At 37.7% G+C, this 14940-nt stretch overlaps 2 protein-coding genes across 2 annotated transcripts; one reads left to right on the plus strand and one right to left on the minus strand.

Moving 5' to 3' along the window:
* The first annotated feature begins 37 nt into the window (after window positions 1-37).
* LOC106709365 (GDP-fucose protein O-fucosyltransferase 2) lies at window positions 38-1575 on the plus strand. The gene is made up of 2 exons (XM_014501158.2): window positions 38-45; window positions 134-1575. Exons 1-2 carry the CDS (start codon window positions 38-40, stop codon window positions 1347-1349), a joined length of 1224 nt encoding a protein of 407 aa, XP_014356644.2. The 3' UTR covers window positions 1350-1575.
* A 7211-nt stretch (window positions 1576-8786) lies between these two features.
* Window positions 8787-14759, minus strand: LOC106720343. The gene is made up of 2 exons (XM_045685087.1): window positions 11545-14759; window positions 8787-11307 (listed from the first exon to the last, which is right to left on the minus strand). The coding sequence occupies exons 1-2, from the start codon at window positions 14387-14389 to the stop codon at window positions 8942-8944; spliced, it is 5211 nt and encodes a 1736-aa protein (XP_045541043.1). The 5' UTR covers window positions 14390-14759; the 3' UTR covers window positions 8787-8941.
* Window positions 14760-14940: the final 181 nt, after the last annotated feature.

The raw sequence follows: 14940 nt of genomic DNA on the forward strand, positions 1-14940 counted from the left end.
CCAATTTAACTTTTAATCACAACCAATACCATAGCTAATGACTAGGTGTTCTTTGTCGAAATATGTGGAATGTCAATGTCAATGGTTATGTGATCATGTTTTGAAAAAATGAAATTGATACAAAAATGAATTTATACAATAAGTTTTTACTTGTAATACTGCATTTTGTTATAATAACAATACTTTTCGCTGCATCTAAAGATGACAATGGTTTCTGTGATAAATCTGGGAAACATTGCAAACCTGGTTCTGGTGAGAAATTCTTAATGTACGACGTTAATCCACCCGAAGGCTTCAATTTACGAAGAGATGTTTACATGAGATTCGCTATAATGCTGAACGAAACACAGAAGATGGGTAAAAAATTAAATTGGCGTTTAGTTCTTCCACCTTGGTATAGACTTTATCATTGGAAATCGGGTGCGCAAAATAAACCTTTGCCTTGGAATAAATTCTTTGATGTAAATTCTCTCAAAACATACGTACCGGTGATAGAGTTACAAGAACTGGTATCAAATTCGATAACACCTTTAAAAATTGATCGTCTTTATGTATTACAAAATTATGAAAATGCCTTTGAAGATGGTGTATTTCATGATAAATGGACGATAACAGATAATTGTAAATATGATGGTTATTTTTGGGGATACAATAATATCACAGTAAAAGAAACTGTTTGTGTTAATTTTCAAGGAAAAATATCAAAGTTATGGGAATTAATTTCACTGCATCCAAAAGATAAATATGTTATGTTTTCCCATGGAGAAATACCTTTACATATCTCTTATGGAACTAAGACTTATTGGGACTGTAGAAAAAGCATGAAATTCAACACTGGCTTAGTTAAAACAGCAAAAAACTTCATATTACAATTTTTGGATTGTAAAATTGAAAAATGTACTACATATTTAAGTGTTCATTGGAGACGGAGAGATTTTGCATACAGTAGAGGCAAAGATGTACCAACATTACAAGGAACTGCTAAACAGATAGATCAAATAGTCAAAGATAATGTACCAGATATCAAAACAATTTTTATTGCAACTGATGCATCCGAAACTGAAGTTAAAACATTGGAAAATGATCTTAAAGAATTGGGGTATAAAGTACACTTTTATATACCAAGTAAAAAGGAATTAGATATGTACAAAGATGGTGGTGTTGCTATTATCGATCAAATAATATGTTCTCATGCGGCTTTCTTTGTAGGCACATATGATAGTACATTTACGTTTAGAATACAAGAGGAAAGGGAAATATTAGGTTTTCCTAGCTCTACAACTTTTAATAGGCTTTGTCCTGATAAAGGGAAATGTGAAAAACCCTCAAAATGGACTATTGTTCACTAGAGAACATATTAATCAAGAATTACTTTGATAAAAATCATAAATTATAACTAGAATTTTAAATTCTATAAAATTTTACCATCATCAACCTGCCCTTATCCATATGGAGGGTCAGAACTATGTACTCCTCCATACATCTCTATCAGCCGTTATATCTAGATTCGCCCCCTTCTTACATATATCCTCTTTCACACAATTCATCCATACTTTCTTTGGTCTTCCTCTACCTTTATAGCCATCCACATTCAATCTCATTACTTTTTAGCCGACTTCAAAAAGAAGGAGGTTATCAATTTGACTGAATTTTTTTTTTTGTTTATATGAACCTCATCCTTTGCATAACATGTCCAAATCACGCTAACCTTCTGTTCTTATAAGTCTATATTATAACTATAGTTAATTTACAATTCTAGAAAATTTTACCATCATCATCGGTAACTTGCCCTTATCTCTATAGAGGGTCAGCAGTATGTACTACTCCTCCATACATCTTTATCAGCCGTTATATCTGGATTCACTCCCATCTACTGCATATCCTTTTTCAGACATATTAGTAAGAAAAAGTAATTATGTGCTCAATTATTAACCATTGGTTTCCGAGACCAAAATCTCCATATAAAATATATTACCCTCTCTCTCATTATCTTTTACAAAATAGAGAAAACAATATGTTTTGAATAATAAGTCATCTTAGAAAATTTTTGTTATATTTGGTTATAACCTAATAGTGTAATTATAAACCTGTGAGCTGTGTTAATATTTTTAGGTTAGTTGCGGGGTATGTAAAATATAGAACTTGTTAGTTTCTAAGGTATATTTTCCTAATAGTTTCTTCCAATTGTGCCATATTTTAATAGAAATAAATACATAATTAAAAAAGTGTTATTAATAGAAAATGTGGAATGTTTATTTTTTTATTTTTAGACATTGTCATGTGTGTTCTCAGATAAAGAATAGACTATATATTTATATTCTTGGTCCTAGTGTGTGTTATAAAAAAATAAATGATCAAAATGATTGAGACTCATTTTTTTAAGCTCCTCTAGAAATATAACAGCCATTCATAGTGGACAATGCACACGTAAAGACGTGTGCAATGTGCATTGTCCACACATCATATTATTTTCTAGATTACGCATTAACCTTACTGAATTACTGAACGGCCCAAACAAAATCTACAATAATTAATAAACTCCCTGCTTATATTTACGCATATTACGGCACATAATTTTTGTTATTTCAATGCTCGAATGGTTAACATATTTTCTTACAGAACTAACCGCGATAGTAGCGCCTCTCTCATCGGGTCAAATATCCTTCTTTGACTGTACTTACACACGATACTGTTCATAACTTATTTATATTATAAATGCGAATTAATATATTATAGGATGGAAGCTTGTTAGTAGGTATCTACAGAACGGCTGCGTAGATTTTTATGAAATTTGGTATAGATGAAGAATGCAGTCTGGAAAGATGCATAGGCTATGATCGCAAAAATGTGCACTGTTTCTATGGGATACTTTTCATTTACACATTTACTCAACAACTGCAGTGGTTTAACATATGTCATTGAAATTTGGCACATATTTAGAACATAGTCATATTTAGAACACATAATACACAAAAGTTTTGTGCAAACTAAGCCGCAGGCAAAAGATTTTCATTTCATATAATCAAAGATGTCAAGAATCTTATCCAGTAGTTAATTTTAATGAAAAGAAAAATCATTTTTATTAAATAACTTACAAAAGAATTACCAAGTTATATCAGTTTCTACTCACTAAGACTCAGGTAAGCATAATGAAGGTACCTAAATTCGCTACGAAGACATTAAGCTTGTGACAGTTTTGCTTTGTTTTAGAGTCTGTCCCATATTTTATCTGTATTCACACATTTAATACTCTTTGTTTTGCGACCTCCGTGAAGTTGGCCCCCTCACTTTAATTTTTTTAACTTTTTTTTACGCAAATCGTTTGAGAATCGTTTGAGAGGGTTTGAGAGAAAAGAAATATCGTTTGAGAGTTCCTACTTTCTCCGTAAAAACAATTTCAAATTCTAGTGTGAAGTTGGCCCCCACACTTTACTTTTTTTTCTTTTTTTCAATGCGAATCGTTAGAGAGTCGTTTGAGAGACATTAAGAGAAAAGAAATATCGTTTGAGAGTTCTTACTTTTTCTGTAATAAATATTTTAATTCTGGGCATCGAAAGTTACAAATCGATTTTCCTTTTTTTCCGAATTAAATATGGCAATCATGCACTTGGACGTATCAAATTTATTGTGTAGGTAGATAATGGTAAGAGAGTGAGTGAGAGAAAAGAGAAATCGTTTGAGAGTTAATACTTTTTCTGAAATATATATTTCAATGTCGGAATCGAAAGTATCAAATCGATTTTCCTTTTTTCCGAATTAAATATAGCAATCATGCACTTAGACGATTCAAATTTATGGTGTAGGTAGGGAATGGTAATAGAGCGATTGAGAGAAAAGAGAAATCGTTTGAGAGTTAATACTTTTTCTGAAATAAATATTTCAATGTCGGAATCGAAAGTTACAAATCGATTTTCCTTTTATTTCGAATTAAATATGGCAATCATGCACTAAGACGTTTCAAATTTATTGTGTAGGTAGAGAATGCTTAGAGAGTGATTGAGAGAAAAGAGAAATCGTTTGGGAGTTAATACTTTTCCTGAAATAAATATTTCAATTTCTGAATCGAAAGTAACAAATCGATTTTCCTTTTTTCCGAATTAAATATGGCAATCATGCACTTAGACGATTCAAATTTATGGTGTAGGTAGAAAATGGTAATAGAGTGATTGAGAGAAAACAGAAATCGTTTGAGAGTTAATACTTTTTTTTAAATAAATATTTCAATGTCGGAATCGAAAGTTACAAATCGATTTTCCTTTTACTCGAATTAAATATGACAATCATGCACTTATACGTTTCAAATTTATTGTGTAGGTAGAGAATGGTAAGAGAGTGATTAAGTGAAAAGAGAAATCGTTTGAGAGTTAATACTTTTCCTGAAATAAATATTTCAATATCGGAATCGAAAGTAACAAATCGATTTTCCTTTTTTCCGAATTAAATATAGCAATCATGCACTTAAACGATTCAAATTTATGGTGTAGGTAGGGAATGGTTATAGATTGATTTTAAGAAAAGATAAATCGTTTGAGAGTTAATACTTTTTCTGAAATAAATATTTAAATTTTTGAGATTTGTAAGTTTTTGAAAATCGATTTGTTACTTACGATTCCGAAATTGAAATATTTATTTCAGGAAAAGTTTTAACTCTCAAACGATTTCTGTTTTCTCTCAATCACTCTCTTACCATTCTCTACCTACACAATAAATTTGAAACGTCTTAGTGCATGATTGCCATATTTAATTCGAAATAAAAGGAAAATCGATTTGTAACTTTCGATTCCGACATTGAAATATTTATTTAAAAAAAAGTATTAACTCTCAAACGATTTCTGTTTTCTCTCAATCACTCTATTACCATTCTCTGTCTACACCATAAATTTAAATCGTCTAAGTGCATGATTGCTATATTTAATTCGGAAAAAAGGAAAATCGATTTGTTACTTTCGATTCAGAAATTGAAATATTTATTTCTGGAAAAGTATTAACTCTCAAACGATTTCTCTTTTCTCTCAATCACTCTCTAATCATTCTCTACCTACACAATAAATTTGAAACGTCTTAGTGCATGATTGTCATATTTAATTCGAAATAAAAGGAAAATCGATTTGTAACTTTCGATTCCGACATTGAAATATTTATTTAAAAAAAAGTATTAACTCTCAAACGATTTCTGTTTTCTCTCAATCACTCTATTACCATTTTCTACCTACACCATAAATTTGAATCGTCTAAGTGCATGATTGCCATATTTAATTCGGAAAAAAGGAAAATCGATTTGTTACTTTCGATTCAGAAATTGAAATATTTATTTCACGAAAAGTATTAACTCTCAAACGATTTCTCTTTTCTCTCAATCACTCTCTAATCATTCTCTACCTACACAATAAATTTGAAACGTCTTAGTGCATGATTGTCATATTTAATTCGAAATAAAAGGAAAATCGATTTGTAACTTTCGATTCAGAAATTGAAATATATATTTCAGGAAAAGTATTAACTCTCAAACGATTTCTCTTTTCTCTTAATCACTCTCTTACCATTCTCTACCTACACAATAAATTTGAAACGTCCAAGTGCATGATTGGCATAATTATTTCGGAAAAAAAGGAAAATCGATTAGTAACTTTCGATTCCGACATTGAAATATATATTTCAGGAAAAGTATTAACTCTCAAACGATTTCTCTTTTCTCTCAATCACTCTCTTACCATTCTCTACCTACACAATAAATTTGAAACGTCTTAGTGCATGATTGCCGTATTTAATTCGAAATAAAAGGAAAATCGATTTGTAACTTTCGATTCCGACATTGAAATATTAGGTCCTTACATATGAAATTGGCGTTTTGTATGGGAGGAACAAAAAGTCGAATATTTTTTAATATAATATATTTAATTAATCAAAGTATGAACCATTATTTTCTATGCACTTTTGCCATCTCATAGGTAGTTCATTGATCCCTTTACTAAAAAAACCAGTCGGACGGGAATCAATAAAATCTTTGAAGGCGATTTGGACTGCCCCATCGGAGTTGAATTTTTTCCCTTGCAAGAAGTTATCCAAATTTCGAAAAAAATGGTAATCTGTTGGAGCAAGGTCCGGGGAGTACGGAGGATGTGTTAGACTTTCCAATTGAAGCCCTTCTAATTTAGTAGCCGTCTGTTGCGCAGTGTGTGGTCTAGCGTTGTCGTGAAGCAGCAGTGGCGTGGAGCGATTGACCAGCCTAGGTTGTTTAGCCGCTAGCTTTTCCATCATGGTTTGCAATTGCTGACAATAGACATCAGCCGTAATAGTCTGGCCAGATTTGAGAAAACTGTAATGAACAATACCGGCACTAGTCCACCAAACGCTTACAAGTAACTTTTTTGGGGTTAATTTTCGCTTGGGGCAGGATTTGGCTGGCTGGCCAGGATCCAACCATTGCGCTGAGCGCTTCCGATTATCGTAAAGAACCCATTTTTCATCACAGGTAATGATTCGGTTTAAAATACCTTCATTATTGTGCCGGTTTAGTAATGTAACGCAACAATCGACGCGCGTTTGCCGGTTTGCTTCAGTCAATTCGTGAGGGACCCACCTTTCAAGCTTTTTAATCTTCCCAATTTGCTTCAAGTGAATTAAAACAGTTTTATCACTAACATCGCAGCCTGCAGCTAACTCGGACGTGGTTTGCGATGGATCCGCTTCCACAATAGCCTTCAACTCTTCATTATCAACTTGAGTCTCAGGCCGTCCACGGGGCTTGTTCTGCAGATCGAAATTTCCAGAACGAAAACGTTGGAACCAAAAACGAACTGTGTTTTCTTTTGCAACACGACCGCCATACACATCATTCACCCTTCGAGTCGTTTCCGCAACACTAGTGCCACGGCGGAACTCGTACTCGTAAATAATGCGATATTTTAAGTTTTCCATTTTGTAAAATGAGTGACGCAAACAGAAAAAAACAGAAGAAAAAAAACAAATGAATGACGGTCATCGAACCACAAATACATGAGTCTATAGCTGTACAAATTTGAATTTGGAATTCCTTACCAAAGAGGAGAAATTCGTGATTAAAGTGGCCAGTACGAAAAACGCCAATTTCATATGTAAGGACCTAATATTTATTTAAAAAAAAGTATTAACTCTCAAACGATTTCTGTTTTCTCTCAATCACTCTATTACCATTTTCTACCTACACCATAAATTTGAATCGTCTAAGTGCATGATTGCCATATTTAATTCGGAAAAAAGGAAAATCGATTTGTTACTTTCGATTCAGAAATTGAAATATTTATTTCTGGAAAAGTATTAACTCTCAAACGATTTCTCTTTTCTCTCAATCACTCTCTAATCATTCTCTACCTACACAATAAATTTGAAACGTCTTAGTGCATGATTGTCATATTTAATTCGAGTATAAGGAAAATCGATTTGTAACTTTCGATTCCGACATTGAAATATTTATTTAAAAAAAAGTATTAACTCTCAAACGATTTCTGTTTTCTCTCAATCACTCTATTACCATTTTCTACCTACACCATAAATTTGAATCGTCTAAGTGCATGATTGCCATATTTAATTCGGAAAAAAGGAAAATCGATTTGTTACTTTCGATTCAGAAATTGAAATATTTATTTCAGGAAAAGTATTAACTCTCAAACGATTTCTCTTTTCTCTCAATCACTCTCTAATCATTCTCTACCTACACAATAAATTTGAAACGTCTTAGTGCATGATTGCCATATTTAATTCGAAATAAAAGGAAAATCGATTTGTAACTTTCGATTCCGACATTGAAATATTTATTTCAAAAAAAGTATTAACTCTCAAACGATTTCTGTTTTCTCTCAATCACTCTATTACCATTCTCTACCTACACTATAAATTTGAATCGTCTAAGTGCATGATTGCCATATTTAATTCGGAAAAAAGGAAAATTGATTTGTTACTTTCGATTCAGAAATTGAAATATTTATTTCAGGAAAAGTATTAACTCTCAAACGATTTCTCTTTTCTCTCAATCACTCTCTAATCATTCTCTACCTACACAATAAATTTGAAACGTCTAAGTGCATGATTGGCATAATTATTTCGGAAAAAAAGGAAAATCGATTAGTAACTTTCGATTCAGAAATTGAAATATATATTTCAGGAAAAGTATTAACTCTCAAACGATTTCTCTTTTCTCTCAATCACTCTCTTACCATTCTCTACCTACACTATAAATTTGAATCGTCTAAGTGCATGATTGCCATATTTAATTCGGAAAAAAGGAAAATTGATTTGTTACTTTCGATTCAGAAATTGAAATATTTATTTCAGGAAAAGTATTAACTCTCAAACGATTTCTCTTTTCTCTCAATCACTCTCTAATCATTCTCTACCTACACAATAAATTTGAAACGTCTAAGTGCATGATTGGCATAATTATTTCGGAAAAAAAGGAAAATCGATTAGTAACTTTCGATTCAGAAATTGAAATATATATTTCAGGAAAAGTATTAACTCTCAAACGATTTCTCTTTTCTCTCAATCACTCTCTTACCATTCTCTACCTACACAATAAATTTGAAACGTCCAAGTGCATGATAGCCATATTTAATTCGGAAAAAAAGGAAAATCGATTTGTAACTTTCGATGCCCAGAATTAAAATATTTATTACAGAAAAAGTAAAAACTCTCAAACGATATTTCTTTTCTCTTAATGTCTCTCAAACGACTCTCTAACGATTCGCATTGAAAAAAAGAAAAAAAAGTAAAGTGTGGGGGCCAACTTCACACTAGAATTTGAAATTTTAATGTTCATGGGTTTTCGGGTATTTTGGAGTAAAACGATAGTTAGTTTGACAAATTTAATAAAGGTATTTTACAATCAACTTTAAGAAAACAACACTTTATATCTGCGCACACGCGTCGGTAAACCGGTACTTTCATCGAGAGTGTTCGCGTCCGACTAGTCACGTAGGCGCGATGGAAGGACATAATGGCGGCGCGGCCGCGGACCAATCACCGCCGGTTGAGGCGCATTCCGAAGGACGCGCTGATGGCACTTAAGGGCGCGTTCTGAAGACCTTTGCGTTATAGGCTCCCCCTCCAAGTTGGTAACACGTCCCGGGTCCAACTTGGTATCTGACTGTTTAATACGCGGCCTACCTCTACCTTTCTTTGGAATAACGGGTGTAGTCTGCTCGTTATCAGATGTTTGAATAAAGGGGGTCAGGTCCGAACTGTGATACTTACCTATGACAGTGTCGTCGTCAGTCAAATTCGAGAGTATAAAAGTAGTGGGAGTTATAACTCGTTTAACGCGATAGGGGCCATCTCGTTTAGGCATGAATTTGCGAGTTTTTCCTTTCGAGGCATTGCTCAGTACGTGGGTTTTGACCAAGACCAAATCATTCTGTTTATAAGTAGGTACAGAACGCCGTGCAGTATCACCTATCTCCTTACGCTGATCTTGCTTTTTCTCAACACGATCTCGAATATCCTGTAAGGTACGTACGAAGGAACGCAAATATGGAGTGGCCGAAGGAACAAAGTTTTCCTTATCTAAGATTGCACGTAAATCATGGTGCATCTCAAAAGGTGTGCGAAGTTCGCGAGCGAACGTTAAAAAGGCTGGGGGTTTCCCAGTGGTGGAACAGACGGCGCTGTTCATAGCGAACCGAACATGGGCAAGATATTTAGGCCAGTTACGGTGTTCGTTTTTTACTAACAAAGACAATTGTACTTTGAGATCCCGATTTTTGCGCTCGGCGGGATTAGCTTCAGGGTGGTAAACTGGAATGAGCTCTTGTTTAACACCTAAAATAAACATCGACAGCTGCATTACTGAGGATATGAACTGAGTGCCGTTATCGGACACAACTCGACGTGGCAATCCATATCTGAGAAAGTATTCTTCTATGAGAAGTTTGGCGCAATTTTCCGCTGTGGCCTCCACAAGCGAGAACAGTTCCACCCACCTGGTAGCTACGTCTTCAACAAGAAGGACCCAACGTTGTCCTTGATCTCCTTCAGGCAGGGGACCGAAAAGATCCACTGCAAGGACTTCAGATCTTTGTTGGAGCACGGGTGTCTGGAGGAGACCAGCTGGTTTCTGATTTGCGGCTTTATACTTGAGACAGTCCACACAGTTTTTTAGATACTCTGTGACGTAACGACGCATCCCGATGAAAAAGAAGTGTTCACGGATGCGTTGCAGAGTCCGCTCAATACCCTGGTGGCCTGCAGTTGGGGAATCGTGAAACGACTTTAAAATTTCTTCCCTTTTTGAAATTGGCACTACCATCTGCGCTTCTTCGGAGTCGTTATCTGGATCATAACGATATAACACACCCCGCTGCAGTACGTATCCACGTTCCAGCCACCGAGTAGAGGTAAGTTCGTCTGTGCTTTCTAAATCTTGAATAATTTTAGCCACTTCTGGATCTTCAAGCTGCTCGGCTCGGAGCTGACTCGGCAGTGCTTGAGGTAAGTCGACGATTACGGAACACACTTCGCATTCGTTGATACCATTACAGGTAGGTCGACTTAAAGTATCAGCTAAGGTATTAACTTTACCTGGAGAGTACTCTATCTTGAGATCAAACGCCTGGAGTTTCAGGGCCCATCTGATGAGACGACCACTTGGGGACTTGAGTGTAAGCAACCACTTAAGTGGCTGGTGGTCACTTTTGACTATGCATAGATGGCCATCAATGTAACCCCTAAACTTTTCTACTGCACATACGACTGCGAGGGCTTCCCGCTCGGTGGTAGAGTAATTCCTCTCGGCTGAAGTCAGAAGTCTGCTGGCGTATTCGATTGGTTTTTCATTGTTATTGTCACCTTGTAAAAGTGCAGCCCCTAGAGCATAATTGCTGGCATCAGTGCGCAACAAGAAGGGCTGGGTGTAGTCGGCCTGTATCAAAATAGGAGCGCTAGTAAGCTTACTCTTTAGCACGTCAAAGGCGCGTTGCTGTGCTTCACCCCAGGTCCACGCTTCGTTTTTGCGTGTAAGTTTTGACAGTGGTTCGGCAATACGCGAGAAATCAGGAATAAATTTCCTAAACCAGGAACAGGTCTGTAAAAATGATTTCAAATGTTTGAGATTGTGTGGTTCCTTCATTTTCAGGACGGCGTCGACTTTGGTGCTATCCGGCTTGATTCCTTTGGGTGTGATCACATGGCCTAGGTATGTAACTTCCTGGCGAGCGAAGTGACATTTGGCGCGGTTCGCGTGGAGCCCAAAGTGACGCAGTCTGTCAAAAACCTTGTCAAGATCCTGAAGATGGTCCTGAAAACTTCCCTGTGTGATCACCAGGATGTCATCCAAATATGCCAACAAAGTGATGTCCTGCAACGACGAACTCGAGCGGAAACGATCGATCAATCGCTGAAAGGTAGATGGCGCGTTTTTTAAGCCGAACGGCATGCGCTTGAACCTATACGTACCAAAAGGACTTATAAAGGCGGTTTTGTCTCTGTCTTTTTCTGTTACATTGACTTGCCAATATCCGGCGCGCAGGTCAATGGTGGACATGTGACAATCCCGTTTGGTCATCTGCAATAAATCATCGATTAAGGGAATTGGATAACTATCGGTCTTGGTGATCGCATTGAGGCGACGGTAGTCGACGCAAAATCTAAAAGATCCGTCCTTCTTCGGGACAAGAAGAGCAGGCGCAGACCACGCAGACTCACACTCTTCAATCACGTCGTCTGCTAACATTTTCTCCAACTCTGCCTTCATTATCTCTTTTTTTGCTGGAGTGAGCCTATATGGTGGAACGGCTATAGGAGTGTTATCGCCCGTGTCGATGTGATGCTCTGCGTACGGAGTTGGTCCTCCCCCTGGTTCGAACAGGTCTTCGTTCTGTTTTAGGAAGTCGGACAACAGCAGTCTCTCTTCGGGATGCAGCATAACTCCTTCCTCCTCACGTAGGAAATCTGCAGAGGATACGGACACGCAGGGTCTGGAAAGTTCATATTCCAATGGGTAAGTAACCTCATCACCAGAAAAATACCAAATTGAAGCAGCGAAATCAAGCACCATACCCGCTGAAGCAATAAAATCCATACCAAGAATAGTATCATTGGATTCGGTGTCTGGGAAAATAATGAACTCCAAACACAATAGTTTACTTTTTAGTTTAACATGCAGGTTAGTAACCAATAACTCACGAATCTGCACGGAGCCATCAGCGAGACGAACGCGTTTAGTGGTTTCTTGGCAGGCATGATTATGCCTAAGCAACACCTGATATAAGGAAGCACCCGCAATACACCCTTTAGCACCTGTATCCAATAGTGCGGTACCCCTTACACCTAGAATTTCCACTCCAAGAATTGGTCTCCGTTGGGATTGACAAGTGTCTGACACTTGTGGATGAGCGTTTGAATTAGTTGAATCAAGAGTCGACAGAGAAATGTTCGAACACGTGGTCGCTCTATTTAATAAAAATTGTGACTCAACTTTAGGAAATAATTTTTGATTATTATTAAAATCGTCCTGCATGGTCAACCTAGTAGGCGTAGTAAAATTATTTTTCAAATTATTTATATTTCCGGATTGTTCATAGAAAACATTTTTCATGGTCACCCTAATTTCTATGTTCGAATTCCGCGGATGTCCGGAAAAAATCATAGTCACCCTATTCTTATCAGTAGGTGTCGAAAATGAGATTGATTTGGTTGTGGTCAAATTGCACTTACTTATAGAACAATCACCAAGCATGTTAGTTAGCTTAGAAGTCGGAGGAGGCGCATCATGTGGCATGCACTCAAACATATTAGTATCACGACTTAAATTAACGACACACCCATTATCACAAAGAAAGTATTGATATGGCAAGAATGCAGTAAAATCAATAGGCAAAAACTCTATGTGATCAATGTTAGCATAAAATAACTCAGGTAACACAGATGTAAATTGTTTAGGTAAAAACTCTGTGTGATTATTTTTAGTATGAAACAATTCAGGTAAAGCTGATTTAAATTGAGTAGGCAAAAAATTTTCAGAGCATTCCCATGCAATATTATTTACCAATGACGGTTTATGGTTCACTGAATCAAAGTTGGACTTGGGGGGTGGTAACATGCTTGAGGGGAAACCTTTATGTGACACACTGTTATAAGATGAAATGGAACTCACCTGGGACTCATCCTTATCACAAGATGATTTGATAACAGTGGTGGAATACCTTGTACCGTATGTGCCCATCAGCGCGCCTTTCGGACGGTCGTATTCACACGCAGAGAAGTCCGAATTACATTTAGCACACTGTGATCGAGTGACACCTCGCTCATTGCATCCGTAACATGACGGGATAGGGTCGGCGGCGTTATCAATGTCCTGTTTGCCTTTAGCTGCTAACCTACGACACTCATCACGTGTATGTCCATAACTCTTGCAATAGAAGCAATATCGACGTTTGGCGTTCGCGAACGGAGTAGAAGAGCCGTGGGGTTGTAGAGACGACGGTGTGGGCGGCATCACGGAGCAGCGAGGAGAACGGCGGTAGGTGCCGTGGGCGCTGGACTCAGCGGCGGGCGCAGGCGGCTTGGGCGCGCTCTGCGGTGCTAGTGGTGGCGCGGTCGTTGACCCCTGGGCGGCGGCGACGCTTGCGGCGTGACGAGAAGTTGGCGGGAACTGGCGTTGTCGCAGCTTGTTCTGAAGGCCAGTGGTTGATAGACTCTCGTCGCAAGATTCTTCTATCTCTCTAGACTTTCTGAGTAGCGTGTCGAATGTATCAATCTCCTCTCTTCTCAAACGCTCTCGTATTTTACTATGTAGTAGTCCGTACACCATGTCCATCTGGACTTTGGTTGTCAGATCGTCCTTTGGTAGACGTGATAATAACGCTCGTGTTTTTGCGATAAAGAGTTCCGTTTTCTCATTTGCTTGTTGTGGGTTGGCGAATAGCTCCTTGTATATACGATGCGGAGGTCGGCTATCACCAAACGCACCTCTGAGGGATGTGAGGGCGTGGTCCCACTTGTTCGTGGTGGTTTTAATCCCTTGCCACCATGTCGCGGCTTCATGAGTTAACAACATTGACAACCCACGTAGTGCATTAGTTTCGTTAACATTTGCACATTCTTTGTAGGCTTCTACGGCGTCTATAAAGCCGTCGAGAGATTCGTCTGGCGCTCCGCTATAGCGAGCCTTGCACGAAGCGAAGTTTCCATGTGCAGGTTGAGCGGGCGGGGACGATGGCCGCTGCGAGTGGTTGAGAACTGTGTGCAGTAGTCTCTCAAACGTTTCCTCTTGGTTGCGTTGCCACGTGGACATCATGGCGGCCATGTCGTTAACAGACATATTTCCCGTTGTAGTCGGCGGCGGGGAAGAACCGTCTTCCGCCGGGTCGAAAAACTCAGATTGTCGACGAGACTGACGACGTGTGCGCGATTTTGTCATACTTTTTTTTTACGATAATAACTTTTCACGAAGTTTCACAAAAAGTTCACGTAAAAGTTTACTCCAAAGCCTCTAGTTGGGCGCCATTTTTAATGTTCATGGGTTTTCGGGTATTTTGGAGTAAAACGATAGTTAGTTTGACAAATTTAATAAAGGTATTTTACAATCAACTTTAAGAAAACAACACTTTATATCTGCGCACACGCGTCGGTAAACCGGTACTTTCATCGAGAGTGTTCGCGTCCGACTAGTCACGTTGGCGCGATGGAAGGACATAATGGCGGCGCGGCCGCGGACCAATCACCGCCGGTTGAGGCGCATTCCGAAGGACGCGCTGATGGCACTTAAGGGCGCGTTCTGAAGACCTTTGCGTTATAAAATTGTTTTTACGGAGAAAGTAGGAACTCTCAAACGATATTTCTTTTCTCTCAAACCCTCTCAAATGATTCTCAAACGATTTGCGTAAAAAAAAGTTAAAAAAATTAAAGTGAGGGGGCCAACTTCACGGAGGTTGTTTTGCGTACCGTCTTTGCTTTTGCTCATTTGCTCTT

This window comes from Papilio machaon, chromosome 28 (assembly GCF_912999745.1).
Source record: "Papilio machaon chromosome 28, ilPapMach1.1, whole genome shotgun sequence".
Lineage (NCBI taxonomy): Eukaryota > Metazoa > Arthropoda > Insecta > Lepidoptera > Papilionidae > Papilio > Papilio machaon.